Consider the following 18,952-nt stretch of genomic DNA (forward strand, 5'->3'; position numbering starts at 1 on the left):
AAAGTGAGAAACCTCCCATTAAAACCTTGAAAAAAAAAAAAAAAAAAAAAAAAAACAGTAGGTACCTAGGTATCTACCTAACAACGAAGATTCCCATCAAATCAAGGAAAATCAGGCAGTCGAACCCACGACCTTTGAGCTGCGGGGCCAAGAGTCACCCTATTTTAACCACGACGACTGCAATTGCCAAGTTTCACGGCCATGTTAGAGCAGCGGTTCCCAACTTTTTCGCCCGCGTACCCCTTGGGTACCCGGATTCAATCTCACTTACCCCCGCCACCATCATAATGAGTACCGGTTACACATACCTAGGTTGATGTGTACCATTACTCCTGAGTTCTAAACACACTCAGTACCTTTTGAAAAAAGTTCAGTATGTAGGTAATGTAGGTATCTCTTGAGGTCAAAATTCAGTACTTTTTTGGACTTTACGCTATTACACAATCTTTTTTCGCGTACCCCCGGAGGGTCTCTCGCGTACCACTAGGGGTACGCGTACTCCCGGTGGGTCTCTCGCGTACCCCCGTTTGAAAATTGCTGTGTTAGAGCAAGGATGAAGCTGAGGTTTTACGACTTGTCATTATGTACTTATGTGTTACCAGAGATCAGCGTTTGGTTTTTTTACGAGAGCGATAATAGACGATTCTTGTTATAGTTTAAACCACCAGATTAACATGCGGCTACACTCCGGAGCAGACAAAATGGACCTTCCTAGGTACCTTTTTTTGTAAGAGGTTTTATAGAGGGAACTGTAACTGCTGAGGTCTTATCGTCCCGAATACGTAGGGAAAGGAAAGACAGGATAGGAGAAAGATAGCCTTTCCCAGAACGGACCTAATCTGTTTAGGATAAAATCCGCCCCGGGAATCGAACCAGCAGCTCAGCGTTTACAAGGCAGACGCGCTACCAACCAAGCTAACTCTAGGTTGGGTTCAGCAAAACAGTCACTTTTTTTTGTAAGAGGTTTTATAGAGGGAACTGTAACTGCTGAGGTCTTATCGTCCCGAAAGCGAAGGGAAAGGAAAGACAGGATAGGAGAAAGATAGCCTTTCCCAGAACGGACCTAATCTGTTTAGGATAAAATCCGCCCCGGGCGGGAATCGAACCAGCAGCTCAGCGTTTACAAGGCAGACGCGCTACCAACCAAGCTAACTCTAGGTTGGGTTCAGCAAAACAGTCACTGTAGACCTCATTCAAACAGTCCACAAAGAAGGCCAATTACACCCAAAAATTATCAGCAGATTACTGGTGCTTTTTTAAAACTTCCTGTGGACATATGAGCTTTATCGTTTTAGGATATGTACCATCTACTTTTGTCTCTATGAAAGTTAGAGGTGCTCACATTTCTGGCAAAATGGTGGACCGATTTCACTGACCACAAGTGTAGCAGAGGAATACCTCACATATGTAATCTGAGGCACATATTTTTCGTGTTTACCTCTCAACATTTATACATTTTCATATACAACAAATATACTTATACATAAATGGCTTAACCCTTAAATGGCGAAGTCTGGTAAATCAGACAATTTAAATAGAAAGTAAAAAGGTTTGATAGAGGGAATTGTTATTACGGAGGTCTTATATATCGGCTTATGGTCCCCAAATCGAAGAGAGAGACGAGGGCAGGGTGGGAGAAATCTAGCCGTTCCAAAGACGAACCCTCTGGATAAAGTTCGTCCAGGGCAGATAAGGCTCTGTTCACTCCAGGGTGTGGGAATCGAATCCGCGACCTAGCGCTAACAAGGCAGACACGCTACCTTCCAAGCTAACTAGGCTGGACCAAAATAACTTTAGCTGGTGTCTGACAGACCCAATATCATGTCATCATCAATGACAGACTAAATGTAAAGCTGTGTCCACACATAGTCGACTGGCCGTCAATCGATGTGAACTGAACCGTCCACACCGCCTCGACAACATAGATTCACCTCGTCGATCGACGGCGTCAACTATGTGTGGACACAGCCATCTCACTAGTGGAAGGTTAACACATAAGAACATGAATACCTAAGTACATAGATTAGCAAGCTATGTGGGATACATTATGGTTCTAGTTTAAATGGCTCACCAATCTCACCATACAAGACTAGTTTGGATAGGGAATTGTAATTATGGAGGTCTTATCGTCTTATAGTCCCCAAATCGAAGACCTAGCGAAGAGAGAACGAGGGCAGGGTGGGAGAAATCTAGCCGTTCCAAAGACGAACCCTCTGGATAAAGTTCGTCCGAGGCAGATAAGGCTCTGTTCACTCCAGGGTGGGAATCGAATCCGCGACCTAGCGCTAACAAGGCAGACGCGCCACCTTCCAAGCTAACTAGACTGGACCAAAATAACTTTAGCTGGTGTCTGACAGACCCAATATCATGTCATCATCAATGACAGACTAAGTGTAAAGCTGTGTCCACACATAGTCGACTGGCCGTCGATCGATGTTAACTGAACCGTCCACACTGCCTCGACAACATAGATTCACCTCGTCGATCGACGGTGTCAACTATGTGTGAACACAGCCATCTCAGTAATGGAAGGTTAACACATAAGAACTTGAATACGTAAGTACATAGATTAGCAAGCTATGTGGGATACATTATGGTTCTAGTTTAAATGGCTCACCAATCTCACCATACAAGACTAGTTTGGAATAAATGGCTTAACCCTTAAATGGCGAAGTCTGGTAAATCAGACAATTTAAATAGAAAGTAAAAAGGTTTGATAAAGGACCTCATTTGGTTAAAAGTTCGCCCTGGGCGGGAATCGAGCCCGCGGTCTATAGCACTTACAAAGCAGTCACTCTACCTTCCAAACTAACTAAGCTGGCAATGGTTAAGTTTGGTCGGTAGTGCGCCTGCTTTGAAAGTATTAGGTCGCCACGCCGGCTGCTTAGCGCTTACAACGCAGACGCTCTGCCCTCCAAAAGCTTTAACTAATAGCGTATTTTCCTTTCATAATGTTAATGCACATTAGCTTAATTCGAATTTTTCTTTCTCAAATGTTAATGTACATTAACTTCCCCTCCTCACCTTTCACGAATTTTGTAATGTAGCTTTTTCTTGGATTACGATCCGCCATCTTGTTTTACATTAGGAACATAGGAAGTTTTGGCGGTAAAATTTAAAATTTCCTCAGCTGATTTTTTTTAATCATCAATTTTTACCTCCACTACCAAACTTCTTCCATTTTATTATCCCCACCCCTGGAAAATCCTAATGTCAATGCGCATTAACATTACGAAAGGAAAATGGGCTTTATAACAACGTATAGTGACTAGACTGACAGTCCCAGAACTGCTTTGGTCCACTCTGTCGTTTGCCCACTGGCGAGTTTGTTTGGAGTCTAAACTCTCTAATCAATGGCGGACGTGAACTCACTATCCGGTTACGTCTAATAACTCTAAGGTCATTGGTACATAATTGATTAAGATTTAAAAAAAAAACACAGAATCACGCGATGTGTAACCAAAACAACCAAATAAATATTCCTGGTGTACCTGTGTGATGCTGTGTTAAACTCCGAACATAGTAATCAGTCCTAGAGACGAGTGTCCATACAGAGTGTATAACAACTGTAAAGAGGAGAAACTGTGGGTTAAACAGAGTTGAAATAATTAAAGAGTGTACCTAACAAGAAGAAATTGGTTCAAACAGACTTTTTTTAAGAGGTTTGACAGAGGGAACTGTAACTGCTAGGGTCTTATCGTCCCGAAATCGAAGAGAGAAGGAAGCCAGGATAGGAGGAAAGCCAGCCGTTCCGAGAATGAAGATTATCCCATCAGGATAAAATCCGCCCCGGGCGGGAATCGAACCCGCCAAACAGACTTTAAAATAATTGAAATCATCATAATCAAAACAGTCTCATCATCAGGATAAAATCCGCCCCGGGCGGGAATCGAACCCGCCAAACAGACTTTAAAATAATTGAAATCATCATAATCAAAACAGTCTCAAAATGATTTTGGGTAGAAATTTTGGTCCGATCCAATGCTGGAGAGCCCGGAAAAGGCCTTTCGCTTTCCTTATCCTAATATAATAAGGAAAGTGATGTACCTACCTACCTATTTGGTCAAAATTTTCGATGGTCAGTTTTTAGTGCCAGAACACATTGAGGTCCCTAGAGCCTAAATTCAAAGTTTTAGCAATTGCTCCATATATTTGTCTGCCTGTAAACAAAATGTATCTCGAGAACGGTAAGAGCTTGAAATTTGGTATGTAGGTACTCCACTGTGTACTATGAGGTTTAGGTGTAGGGACAAACAGCCAATGGGTTGAGCTTATACGAATCTAGGAAATTATTTGGTTTGTTCCCTAATATTTGCTTCTTGAAACAGGGGATTTCTCTACCGATCCCTTTCTCTACACACAACCTCCTAATCTCCGAACTTAATTATCATATTAATACACGTAAGGGGTACCTCAACTTGGTCGAATGCACTCTTAAAGTCTGTAAACCCGTCTACATTTCTACAATGACTCGAAAAATGCCCTAATAATAGTTTTAAGGTACTCCACAAAATGTGACAAGAACGCAACACGAATTTGGTTAAGGTCGGTGCAACGGTTGGCGGCATCTCGGCCACTTTTTGGCGGATTTCGCAATCCGCCGTGTAAGGAAAGTCGTGTGCCTAATAGTTTTAATAAAATGCTTCTTGAGGTCCTCGACTAATTGTCTTCAAACGGAGGATCCTCCCAGGTCTATTAGAGCTATTCTGAGGTGTACTATGAGGTTTAGGTGTAGGGACAAACAGCCAAACAGGATGGGTTGAGCTTATACGAATCTAGGAAATTATTTGGTTTGTTCCCTAATATTTGCTTCTTGAAACAGGGGATTTCTCTACCGATCCCTTTCTCTACACACAACCTCCTAATCTCCGAACTTAATTATCATATTAATACACGTAAGGGGTACCTCAACTTGGTCGAATGCACTCTTAAAGTCTGTAAACCCGTCTACATTTCTACAATGACTCGAAAAATGCCCTAATAATAGTTTTAATAAAATGCTTCTTGAGGTCCTCGACTAATTGTCTTCAAACGGAGGATCCTCCCAGGTCTATTAGAGCTATTCTGAGGTTAAACCCGAAATTATAGTCCCCTAAAAACTGTAGCAGTCTGCCCGATTCTGTGCTGGCCCTGTTCAGTCATCCAGGGTCCAAAATTTGGGAGTACCCATTACTATTTGTCCCAAAAAATAGTTTTAATAAAATGCTTCTTGAGGTCCTCGACTAATTGTCTTCAAACGGAGGATCCTCCTAGGTCTATTAGAGCTATTCTGAGGTTAAACCCGAAATTATAGTCCCCTAAAAACTGTAGCAGTCTGCCCGATTCTGTGCTGGCCCTGTTCAGTCATCCAGGGTCCAAAATTTGGGAGTACCCATTACTATTTGTCCCAAAAGGTTTTTCTCGTCTCAAAAAGGGTCTCAACATGAGGAAGAAAAACAAACAAATAAAGATTCTATCTTTTTTCTGTCTTCTCTTAGACAAATTGGAAGTCTTGTGCCACGAAAATTCCATTCCATTGAACTCCTTGCAATACGTATGAATATTTGATGTGTGAATTTGACGTCTCCACCATTTGGTAAGGTTTTTCCCGTCTCAAAAAGGGTCTCAATATGAGGAAGAAAAACAATCAAATAAAGATTCTATCTTTTTTCTGTCTTCTCCTAGACGACCTAGATAAATTGGAAGTCTTGTGCCACGAAAATTCCATTCCATTGAACTCCTTGCAATAGGTACGTATGAATATTTGATGTGTGAATTTGACGTCTCCACCATTTGGTATGTGAAAAATAGTGGAGATGTCAAAGTCACTGATTGCAAATCATTTGGTATGTGAAAAATAGTGGAGATGTCAAAGTCACTGATTGCAAACATTGTAAGGATGCAAAGATCTTTAAATATTAAAGAGCTCACCTCAACGCTCTTCTTAGTTCGAAAGAGGAAGACAGAAAACTATTATTTCATTAGGTACCTAATAGGTAGTCTAATCTGTCTAATAGGCCATAGTAATAGAGATAGTTACGGGTACCTAGGTAAGCTAGAGATATTTTTCGGTAGAAAACCCGGGTGTCCTGAGCCCTATAATTGACCAAACGGAGTCAAATTTCCTCAGATTTTTTGGTCAAGCCAGATCTTAAATCAGATAAAATTTTATAGATGCAAAGAATATCTTTAAATATTAAAGAGCTCACCTCAACGTTCTTCTTAGTTCGAAAGAGGAAGACAGAAAACTAACTATTATTTAATTACCTAAGAGGTAGTCTAATCTGTCTAATAGGCCATAGTAATAGAGATAGTTACGAGTACATAGGTAAGCTAGAGATATTTTTCGGTAGAAAACCCGTGTGTCCTGAGCCCTATAATTGACCAAACGGAGTCAAATTTCCCCAGATTTTTTGGTCAAGCCAGATCTTAAATCAGATAAAATTTTATCTAATGGGTAATTTACTACCTAGGTATACATAATTATAATCAACATAATTATGTTAGCTATAGATATTGAATTATAATTATAAAAATTATAATAATAAAAAAAAAATAAATTAACTAAAAATTCCCTCAGAAAGAAGAAAAAAATTCATGAAATCTTTCATTTTGAAAGCGGATTTTCCCCCCGTAGAACCCCACTCGGGGGAAGGAGGGCAAACTGGGTCCCCCCACATTTAGGGGGACGTGGGGCGCAGAGGGGTGTCGAGAGATGCGCATTACTTTGTCACAAGCGGCCCCACTTTGGCGTCTTTCTGCACAGGTCTCTCCAGCATTCTGTCATTGATTACTTTTCTTCTGGTGCTCTCGGGCGCGGAGAGAGGAGAGAGTTTCTCTTCCCTTTTCTCTCTCCTTCGTTTTTTACTTTCTATTACCATACTTACTTACTTTTCGTGTCCTCTTCTTTCTCATCAAATCTTTCTTCCCCATCAGATGATTGAGACGTAGATTGCCGTACCATTCGGCTGAATTTTTCGATGGTTTTGGTGCCAAAACACGTTTTATAAGGTCCGTAGAGTTTAAATCCAAAGTTTCCAGTCATGGGTCCGTATGTGATGTCTGTCTGTAAACAAAATAATTCGAGAACGGTAAGAGCAGAAACTTGTACGGCACCAAAACACGTTTTAAGGTCCGTAGAGCTTAAATCCAAAGTTTCCAGTCATGGGTCCGTATGTGATGTCTGTCTGTAAACAAAATAATTCGAGAACGGTAAGAGCAGAAACTTGTAATTTGGTATGTAGTCTTGAAAAATGACAAGGATGCAACAAATTGCAACATGAAACTTTTGGTTATAAGATTGGTAGAGCGATTGACAGCAACTTGACCGCTCTTTGGCAGCTTCGGCTTTCAGCTGTACTGACTAAACGGTCAGAGATATCGAAGAAGTTACGGGGACCTTCCAAAACCATATTTAAAAACTCCAAATAAGCATAATCCAATAGGATAAGGAAAGTCGTGTGATGCTCACACCTTTGACCGCTTTTTGGCATCAGCTTCGGCTTTCAGCTGTACTGACTAGACGGTCAGAGATATCGAAAAAGTTACGGGGACCTTCCAAAACCATATTTAAAAACTCCAAATAAGCATAATCCAATAGGATAAGGAAAGTCGTGTGATGCTCACACCAGATTTTTCTTTTTCTCTTCCCTATGCCTCTTCCTCTTCTCTTTTCTCTCCTCGGTGTCTCTTTCCTGCCTTTTTTTCTGGAACTTTTTCAGTATCTTTTCTCCCCCGCAGATCCCCTTTTTTTCTCTTTTCCTCGGAGACGTGAGGAATTGAGGGGAAAAATGTGTTTTTCCCAGCACTTTCTATTTGAAGCATGTGCGAGCAGTCGCAACTTTTGCTGCTCTTTTTTTTCCTAGAGATTTTTTGACCCATCTTCCAATGTTTCTGTAGGAATATCTACAGCTTGTATATCCCTAAGTATGTCTTGGAATTTTAAATTGAGATTACTTCATAGTCTTCATACCTACCTTCTTATTATGTTGCTAGCGCGGCTTTCCAAACCGGAAAAGTAAAAAAAAAAAAAAAATCGTCTTAGAATCTTAGATATTTAGCTGGGTCCCATACAATATAGTTTTTCTATCTATTACTTAGTTTATTTATCATTTCTTTTACAAGCAGACATTTTTGGGTATATTAACTTGGCCTTGTTTTCACATTTTTTGTGGTTTTGCGGGGAAGTTCTTCTTACTTTTACCGGCGAAACTGAACGGGGCCAAGCAACTAGAGGAACGCTGTGTCATTTTCAAGTTTTCTTCAGTCTCCTTTGCTCTTCTAGGCTCAAATCAATTTTGTTTGAAGCTTTGCTGGCCAAAATATATGAAAATAAGTCTTTTTACTGGCGAAACTGAACTGGGCCAAGCAACTAGAGGAACGCTGTGTTATTTTCAAGTTTTCTTCAGTCTCCTTTGCTCTTCTAGGCTCAAATCAATTTTGTTTGAAGCTTTGCTGGCCAAAATATATGAAAATAATGTGTTTTAATGCTAAGGTTGGGAGAAATGAGCATCAGAAGAGGGAAAATCCTCTCCGTTTCCGAAAGGAAGATACAACTTGCATACCACACGAGCTTTTTGTAGACACCAAGAAAAGGAATATTTTCAAAGCATTCATTGAAAGCAGTCAGAGTAAAGAAATGGAACTGACCCAAATTGTATGCACCCGAATGTACATGGTTGAAAATTGCTCAAGGATCACACTGGGACAGGTGTTTTGAGCCTATTAGGGCTCATCAGCTAGCCGCAAAATGTAGTTCTGTTTAAATGTATTCTATCAGAATACTTTGTGTCAACAGAATACAGACCAGAAGAAGGTGATGTAGGTACGTACGTTCCGTTGCGTTGTTGGGAATGTATTTTATTATACTTACATAATAATTATGTACGCATACTTTCTAATTTACGCGTATTTACGTAACGCAAAATGTGTATTGTTCCAAATCATCCAAATGTAAATGTAATTTCTGCGCTATGTTGGGAATGTAAAAGTCCCAGAACTTTTTTTGAGGGGTTTGCTGAAGGGAGCTGTAACAACATATTCCCGAAATCATAGAAAGGAGGCAAACATGATAGGATAACGTCAGCCGTTTCAAGACTTTCAAGAAAGGACCTCATTTGGTTAAAAGTTCGCCCTGGGCGGGAATCGAGCCCGCGGTCTATCGCACTTACAAAGCAGTCACTCTACCTTCCAAGCTAACTATTAAGCTGGCAATGGTTAAGTTTGGTCGGTAATGCGCCTGCTTTGAAAGTGTTAGGTCGCCGCGCCGGCTGCCTAGCGCTTACAACGCAAACGCTCTAGGCTCCAAAAGCTTTAACTAATAGGGCATTTTCCTTTCATAATGTTAATGCACATTAGCTTAATTCGAATTTTTCTTTCTCAAATGTTAATGTACATTAACTTCTCCTCCTCACCTTTCACGAATTTTGTAATGTAGCTTTTTCTTGGATTACGATCCGCCATCTTGTTTTACATTAGGAACATAGGAAGTTTATACCCCCGCCACCATCATAATGTGAGTACCGGTTACACATACCTAGGTTGATGTGTACCATTACTCCTGAGTTCTAAACACACTCAGTACCTTTTGAAAAAAGTTCAGTATGTAGGTAATGTAGGTATCTCTTGAGGTCAAAATTCAGTACTTTTTTGGACTTTACGCTATTACACAATCTTTTTTCGCGTACCCCCGGAGGGTCTCTCGCGTACCACTAGGGGTACGCGTACTCCCGGTGGGTCTCTCGCGTACCCCCGTTTGAAAATTGCTGTGTTAGAGCTAGGATGAAGCTGAGGTTTTACGACTTGTCATTATGTACTTATGTGTTACCAGAGATCAGGGTTTGGTTTTTTTACGAGAGCGATAATAGACGATTCTTGTTATAGTTTAAACCACCAGATTAACATGCGGCTACACTCCGGAGCAGACGATGATTGAGACGTAGATTGCCGTACCATTCGGCTGAATTTTTCGATGGTTAGCTTTTGGTACCAAAACACGGTTCAAGGTCCGTAGAGCTTAAATCCAAAGTTTCCAGTCATGGGTCCGTATATGTGATGTCTGTCTGTAAACAAAATAATTCGAGAACGGTAAGAGCAGAAACTTGTAATTTGGTATGTAGTCTTGAAAAATGACAAGGATGCAACAAATTGCAAAATGAAACTTTTGGTTATAAGATTGGTAGAGCGATTGACAGCAACTTGACCGCTTTTTGGCAGCTTCGGCTTTCAGCTGTACCTGACTAGACGGTCAGAGATATTGAAAAAGTTATGGGGACCTTCCAAAACCATATTTAAAAACTCCAAATAAGCATAATCCAATAGGATAAGGAAAGTCATGTGATGCTCACACCAGATTTTTCTTTTTCTCTTCCCTATGCCTCTTCCTCTTCTCTTTTCTCTCCTCGGTGTCTCTTTCCTGCCTTTTTTTCTGGAACTTTTTCAGCATCTTTTCCCCCCCGCAGATCCCTTTTTTTCTCTTTTCCTCGGAGAAGTGAGGAGGTGAGGGGAGAAATGTGTTTTTCCCAGCTCTTTCTATTTGAAGCATGTGCGAGCAGTCGCAACTTTTGCTGCTCTTTTTTTTTCCTAGAGATTTTTTGACCCATCTTCCAATGTTTCTGTAGGAATATCTATAGCTTTTATAAGTAAGTCTTGGAATTTTAAAATGAGATTACTTCATAGTCTTCATGCATTCATAGTCTTCATACCTACCTTCTTATTATGTTGCTAGCGCGGCTTTCTAAACCGGAAAAGTAAAAAAATCGTCTTAGAATCTTAGATATTTAGCTGGGTAGTTTTTCTCATACAATATAGTAAAATGGTCAGAGAATGGTTAGTTTAGTGAGAATGGTTTATGAATGGTTTATATTAAAATAAACCATTCTCATTATTATTATTATTATTTATCATTTCTTTTACAAGCCGACATTTTTGGGTATTAACTTGACCTTGTTTTCACATTTTTGTGGTTTTGCGGGGAATTTCTTCTTATTTTGGTTTGTATAAGTATGAGGTTGAATAATATTTTCTCAGTTCATTGACAAAATTCCGGGTAAAAAAAAAAAAAAAAAAAAAAAAAAAAAGTGGTATAAAGAAATTGGGCATTTATATTAAACTGAGAGGACCTCTCTGTGGCTTGGATAGGCATGGATGTAAAAGAATGTGTTTAAAATTAATGGGGAACTGGCGCATCTAACGTGCTATATGGCCGCTGTCTAATGCTCTCTGCGGCTTGGATAGGCATGGATGTAAAAGAATGTGTTTAAAATTAATGGGGAACTGGCGCATCTAACGTGCTATATGGCCGCTGTCTAATGACCTCTTCATTTTGTCGACAGTTTTGGACGACGAACAGTTTGCGATTCAACTAAGGCAACCCGAAAAGTACGACCACAATTTCGAGTTCTACAAATACATCTCGTAAAAATAATATAAAAATTTCGTCACCCAATCTCTCAACTCACACTCTGTATTGCGACACAACAGGGCGGTGACAACTCTCATTTGTCCGTAACTCCGGTGACATCCCAGCGCCAGGTAGCTTAACCTCGTTGTCACGCGCAAGTGTCTCCACGCTGTGATCCTATTGGTCCCCTGTTTGTGTCACTCTGTCCCCCTCCCCTCACTCTGTCCCCCCCTACTTTATACTCTGTCCCCCCCTACTTTATCAGAAGTGTCTCTTGTCGCGCGTAATCCTTCGTCCTTATTAGAATGGGGGACCTCCCATTTCCTGTGACGCTGTATGTTCTGTGTCTCTGTGCTGTTCATGGGAATGTATTTTACTGTACGCATTCAGCGAGGCCGGTAACAGGTTAACCATTTTTGGAATTGTGAGAAAGTTTGGGGGCAGCGGAGGGCCATATCCAGGATCTTGTCGAGGGGGAGGGAGTCCGAGAGTACAAACAGTGATGAACTGGGGTGGATGCTAAAATTTTTGGAGTTTGGCCTACAGTAAAGGAGAAAAATGAATCTCGAGGTATCAGCTAGACTTGAGAGATGAAAATTTTCAGCCGTACCTGTCAGGTCTACCTGATAGTGCTTGTGCTCATCAGGTGTCAGGTATACGGTATACCTGATCAGGTGTACCTGTCAGATCTACCTATCTGTTAATGAATGGCTGGCCTTGGGCCTGATACCTGATGAGCACACACACTATCAGGTAGACCTGACACCTGATAGTGAGTGGCTGGACTACTCATTTCTTCCCCGGTTTCCACAGGGCAAGACCAAGTTAGGCCGGTAACAGGTTAACCATTTTTGGAATTGTGAGAAAGTTTGGGGGCAGGGGAGGGCCATATCCAGGATCTTGTCGAGGGGGAGGAAGTCCGAGAGTACAAACAGTGATGAACGGGGGTGGATGCTAAAATTTTTGGAGTTTGGCCTACAGTAAACCAGTAAAGGAGAAAAATGAATCTCGAGGTATCAGCTAGACCTGAGAGATGAAACTTTTCAGCCGTACCTGTCAGGTCTACCTATCTGGTAATGAATGGCTGGCCTTGGGCCTGATACCTGATGAGCACACACACTATCAGGTAGACCTGACAGCTGATAGTGAGTGGCTGGACTACTCATTTCTTCCCCGGTTTCCACAGGGCAAGACCAAGTTCTTCAAGCGGCTCAGGTTCATTAACCCGAACAAAAAAGTCGACATCAACTACTACCGCGCCATCTTCACACGCCTCCACAAAGAATTCCTGTCCCCGCACCGGATATTCCAATACGACGAGACGCCCCACGAAGTATTCCCGGTCTCGTCCACCACGATGCTGTACGGGATTCTTTCCGGGAGAAGTGTACGACCAGCGCGCATTCATAACCCGCGAATTGCCCTTGTTGCGCCCCCACAGTACTTTACCGACAAGATCTTTATGCAGCCCCACTTGCAGGAGGACCCCACGACACCGACCAAGAAAACGACCAAGTTCCCGCCGACGGAAAATGACTATGCTTAGCACCGGGGCCAATGAGGATAATTGAAGGCAATCAATCAATCAAAGTACAGTAGAACCTCGATTATTTCAACTAATTGGGACCAGGGGTAGTTGAAATGATCACTCTCTATAATCTTTTCCTCTGATTCTAATAGAATAGGATATCCTTTGAAAGATGAAAAAAAAAAAAACATGGATTTAGGAGTTAAAATAATAGAGTGTTGAAATTATGGAAGTTGAAATAATCGAGGTTCTACCGTACCGGCATTTTTGATAAAAGGCTATACTGCATTTGCCAGCCTAGTTAGCTTCGTGCAAGCGCTAGGCCGTGGGTCCGATTCCCACCCGGGGCGGATTTTATCTTGAACGGATATTTGTTCTCGGAACGGCTGATTCCTATCCTGACTTCCTTCTCTCTTCGATTTCGGGACGACAGGTGATCGCCATCAAAACCGATTCTTTCTACATGTGGGTTTGTGGATTTTATTGGTACGGCAAAAATTTTATTCTTTGATAAAAGGCTATACTGCATTTGCCAGCCTAGTTAGCTTCGTGCAAGCGCTAGGCCGTGGGTCCGATTCCCACCCGGGGCGGATTTTATCTTGAACGGATATTTGTTCTCGGAACGGCTGATTCCTATCCTGACTTCCTTCTCTCTTCGATTTCGGGACGACAGGTGATCGCCATCAAAACCGATTCTTTCTACATGTGGGTTTGTGGATTTTATTGGTACGGCAAAAATTTTATTCTTGAAAATTGTAAATAAAACTCTCTTCCTTTCCCTTTCTTTAGGAGTCTATTATTACCTTGCTTATGATTTCACTCAGGCATTTGCAGCTCATAAACCACGAAAGTGTTCGGGGGGCACCCCAGCAATATCGGTAATTTATTTTATGCATAGAAAAGATGCCCCTTGCTTGGAGCATCCGAGTCTCTGGGGTATTCCCCCATATTTCAAAGGTTTCTCTAAAAGGGGTGGGGAGTTTCAAATAAGTAGTTTATATGCAGTGCGATATTACTTTCCTATATCTACTTATATGCACATATTTTAAGGACGTCAGATGGTGGGATGGGACTTTATGAAGGGGTTTCAGAAGGGTATAAACTGGAGATAAATGGGCAGTTTGTTTGGGGGTCATTCGTAGATTCGTACAAGCTTAATCTTTTGGGGCTGGTTGCCCCTACACCTAAGCCCCAGAGTCGGGGTCACACTTTGCACCAGATTTTCAACTTGTAAAATAAAATTGGTTAGGAAAATTTTGAGGTTCTTTTTTTTACCGAGGAGTTACTCTCATCGCTCTCTCTCTCTCTCTCTCTCTCTTTCTCTCTCTCATAAAATAGGTAAATATGTAAATGATACAGTACCTACCTATTGGTATTGGGTAAAAAAAAAAGAAAAAAAAAATCAGGTGAAAAATACAAACAAACGAACATCAGCAGAAACACACAATCATTCCCATTTTGTAGATTTCGAAATTCTTTTACACAGAATCACGCGATGTGTAACCAAAACAACCAAATAAATATTCCTGGTGTACCTGTGTGATGCTGTGTTAAACTCCGAACATAGTAATCAGTCCTAGAGACGAGTGTCCATACAGAGTGTATAACAACTGTAAAGAGGAGAAACTGTGAGTTAAACAGAGTTGAAATAATATTAAAGAGTGTACCTACCTACCTAACAAGAAGAAATTGGTTCAAACAGACTTTTTTTAAAGAGGTTTGACAGAGGGAACTGTAACTGCTAGGGTCTTATCGTCCCGAGGAAGCTATAAAAATGAAATTCTTTGGCACATGTTTGAGCTTGATCCGACCACCAGGACCAGAGTTGTAGCCCATTTAGACTGCGGGGGTAAAGGGACTTTTCAGTCTCATCCTAGCAGTATAAATGAGGTAGGTATATTCTATTCTATTCAAAATTTAACTCACATGTTTGAGCTTGATCCTACCACCAGGACCGGAGTTGTAGCCTATTTAGACTGCGGGGGTAAAGGGACTTTTCAGTCTCATCCTAGCAGTATAAATGAGGTAGGTATATTCTATTCTATTCAAAATTTAACATTTCCATGCTCGAGGGGGAGTACCAAAAATGAAAAATTTATTTTGATCTGTGATGAAATTCGGTGCCACTAATGATTAATTTTGAAATTCAGACCAAAAAATTAAATTTAGATTTTAAATCCTGATGACCTCTGGGGGGGGGGGGGGGTTTTTATCCCAAATTTCCTTTTTTTGTTCCGGGCCTTGGCAGGGGGGTGGGAGGGGGGAAGGATTTTATTCCTAAATTTCATTTTTGGTTCAGGACTTTGGAAGGGAGTCGCGGGAGGGAAAGGGGTGTGGGAAAACTCCTTAGAGAGGGAAAAACCCTGAAAGAAGAAGGGTGGCGATTCCCTATCTTCAATTAAGGCTACGCCACTACATTAAACCCTACCCTGTCCCTAAAATACCCACCTGGGTGGGTGGGTAGGTAGAATGGCGGGTAGGTGGATGGGTGGGTGGGTAGGTAGAATGGTGGGTAGATATATGGGTAGGTAAATATCTATGTGTATTTATGGTTCATGGGGAGATTATTCCCTTCCTTTCAGGTTTGGAGTTTCGTACTGTATTTGCCCTCCCTTCACCAATTGTTTAATTCACACAGGAATGCTGTTCACCATAGGTCTGTAGGTAGATGGATGTAGGTAATAGGTATGTATGTAGGTGTAGATAGTATTAACAATAAAATCGCTACTCCATATACACAATCTACAGGATGAGACCGATTTCAAGATTTCAAGACCGATTCCAAATTTTCTGAGTCAGCACCAAAGTAAACTAACAACAAGCTGGTGGGTCCGTCCCTCTGGGAATTTTTTAGCCCGTAGTTTACTCGATCGTGGTTAAAGAAAATCAGAACCTATGTACCTACCTATTTTGTTTAATATTCAGTTTCAAACATAGGTCCTCCTTACCTATTTAGGTTGTTAGGTAATTATAGGTAGGTAGATGTACTTACGAAAACTTTGAGATCGCGTCGGAACTTGACGCATTCCGTAATTTCGCTTACGAAACAAACGAGACACAAAACTGACACGAAAATCTTTTGCATGATTTCTCTTGGACTTTTGAATGGTTCTGAAATAGAAATAAAAGAAAAAAGAAAGGAAAAACAGGAATCTAATATATAAAATGAATATTTGTTTGTGTGTGTGTGTTTGTTGGAACTTTATGCCCGGCCAAACCGCTCATCCGATTGCTATGAAACTTTGTCAACTTATTGCTTGCACTCCCGTGAAGGTTATAGGCTATAAAATGAACCAACAGTAATACCTACTACCTAGTATTTTTATTTAGGTATAGGTAGAGGTACTGTATTTAACACGCTGTATAATATTGTTCTAATACACATTATAGATTTTTTTCTTATACCCAAGTGTTTGAAGTTTGACTGTTTGAATTAGTTGTCCATAGTTTCCATGTTTCCTCTTGTTCAGAATAATAATCTACATACATAAATCTCATCTATAATAGCTCGGTTCTGGGTTTGGCCTTCTTGGTCTGTGTTGTTCTTGGGATGATGCGCCATGTAACTTTTGTATTTATAGGTACCAACTTAGGCAGGTAGGTCCCATAGTTATTTCAATTTTGAATTTTATTTCATCTTAAATTTACTGATGGTTTCTGGCGGGAATTGATGGACACAGGACAGAAATTTCAAAACATGTCTGAATAAACAATAAGAGCCTCTCTCCCTTTACTTTGTGTGTGTGTTTTTTTAAGAGGTTTGATAGTGGTAACCTGTAACTCCCAAGGTCTTATCGTCCCGAAAGCGAAGAGAGAAGGAAGACAGGATAGGAGAGCTTTCTCCTATCCTGCCGTTCCGAAAACGAACCTTATTTTTGGAATCAAAATTTGAAAAACTGGAAAAGGGAAAAGTAAAAGTCCTTTTGGCCTGGAAATTCTAGAAAAAAATCGGCATTTTCCCTATCTTTTTGTCAGATTTTGAGCTAAATTCGACTCTTGGATAACAGGAAGAATCTAGATACGTCAATATGTCCGTGAGAACTTACGGAGACAAACCCATCAGCTTTCAAATTGAAGAGAATGGGGACTTCTACTGCATTGGATCAGAGGTAAGGATACCCAGTTGCCTTCTAGAAAAGTACCTACCTAGAATTCTAGATAATATAAATATGTAGGTACCCGCCCAAGTACCCACAATTGTCGGTATCTACCTAGATATAGGTAAATTAAGTTGGTATTTACGAATCTACTAGATGCAAATGTGTCTCTACTGTATTTGCCCTCCCTTCACCAATTGTTTAATTCACACAGGAATGCTGTTCACCATAGGTAGGTAGATGGATGTACATACAGGTAGGTAGATAGATGTAGGTAACAGGTATGTATGTAGGTGTAGATAGTATTAACAATAAAATCGCTACTCCATATATATACACAATCTACACCTACAGGATGATCTACCGATTCCAAATTTTCAGAGTCAGCACCAAAGTAAACTAACAACAAGCTGGTGGGTCCGTCCCTATGGGAATTTTTTAGCCCGTAGTTTACTCGATCGTGGTTAAAGAAAATCAGAACCTATGTACCTACCTATTTTGTTTAATATTCAGTTTATTATTACTCGCACTGCGTGCTCGAGGGTCCTGCAGAAACACGTTCAGGGGTCCAAAAATTACAATATTTTCGATCATTGACCTTCCTTCAATCAATTGAACGAGAGCCCCCCCCCACGGGGGGGACTCGCACTGCGTGCTCGAGGGTCCTGCAGGAACACGTTCAGGGGTCCAAAAATTACAATATTTTCGATCATTGACCTTCCTTCAATCAATTGAACGAGAGCCCCCCCCCACGGGGGGGGGCATATACGCCACTGCAACCCTGTACCTATACATCCGCCAATACATAGAATGATATCTCTACCCACCAACCTCTATCACATCACTAAAAATTATTCTGAGCTTTTGAGAAATTCAAGGCATGAGATTTGCAGAGTTTGTGAAAACTCACAAAGCCTCACTAACTCAGGGTTTGCGAGTTTTCACAATAAAATACATAACATCCAGGAGACTACAACACATGAGAATAGAATATGTATACCTACTTTGTATACCTTGGTCTTGTCGGAATTTGGGATGTTGGGATCATGAAATTCGTTCACAAAAACTGTAGACCAGGGCCGTATTCAGGGCTGGCCTGGGAGAATTTTGCTATTTTTTTTATGAAAAAATTCCAAGAATTAAAGAGTTAGTCTCTCATGTAAAGGCAGATGTTTTCATACATGGGTTTCTGTGGGTGAACACTATGGAATATGCTTTGGCAGTCAGGGTGTTGAAGTTGAAAATTCATATCTCCTGGGTGGAATAAAAACAAGTACGACAGTAATATATGGCTTTAGTTGTTTCCAGTTTGACCCCGTGAACAAGAAGGTCTCAAAAAAAGTGCCCATCGGGGCTGCCACACATTTAAAAATATTCGGCCACAGACTCCAGCGAGGTTATCAAGTGAAGTATTGAAAGAGAAAATATGGCTTTAGTTGTTTCCAGTTTGACCCCGTGAACAAGAAGGTCTCAAAAAGTGCCCATCGGGGCTGCCACACATTTAAAAATATTCGGCCACAGACTCCAGCGAGGTTATCAAGTGAAGTATTGAAAGAGAACAGTGCCCATCGGGGCTGCCACACATTTAAAAATATTCGGCCACAGACTCCAGCGAGGTTATCAAGTGAAGTATTGAAAGAGAACAGGCAGGAGTGTTATTTTCACATGTTTCAAGATCTGTTTTATTCGGATCTGGCCTGAAACAGACAAAAAAATTCAAGTTAGAAAAATAATGTCCAGGGCCAAAGGTAGCTCGAAAAGAGTTCGCAATTCTCCGGACTTTAGATTTCGGCCCAAGTAGTTTATGAAAAAATTCCAAGAATTAAAGAGTCAGTCTCTCATGTAAAGGGAGATGTCTGTGGGTGAACACTATGGAATATGCTTTGGCAGTCAGGGTGTTGAAGTTGAAAATTCATATCTCCTGGGTGGAATAAAAACAAGTACGAC

The 18,952-nt window shown here is 40.9% G+C and overlaps 1 protein-coding gene across 1 annotated transcript in view; it reads left to right on the plus strand.

Moving 5' to 3' along the window:
* LOC103514049 (zinc finger protein basonuclin-2-like) overlaps nt 1–12,926 on the plus strand; it is a 21,562-nt gene extending 8,636 nt beyond the window's left edge. Inside the window, exon 4 of the mRNA XM_026826896.1 lies at nt 12,567–12,926. Coding sequence (XP_026682697.1) covers nt 12,567–12,926 — 360 coding nt within the window. The remainder of the gene's footprint in view (nt 1–12,566) is intronic.
* Nucleotides 12,927–18,952: the final 6,026 nt, after the last annotated feature.

This window comes from Diaphorina citri, unplaced genomic scaffold (assembly GCF_000475195.1).
Source record: "Diaphorina citri unplaced genomic scaffold, Diaci psyllid genome assembly version 1.1 scaffold42, whole genome shotgun sequence".
Taxonomy (NCBI): Eukaryota; Metazoa; Arthropoda; class Insecta; order Hemiptera; family Psyllidae; genus Diaphorina; species Diaphorina citri.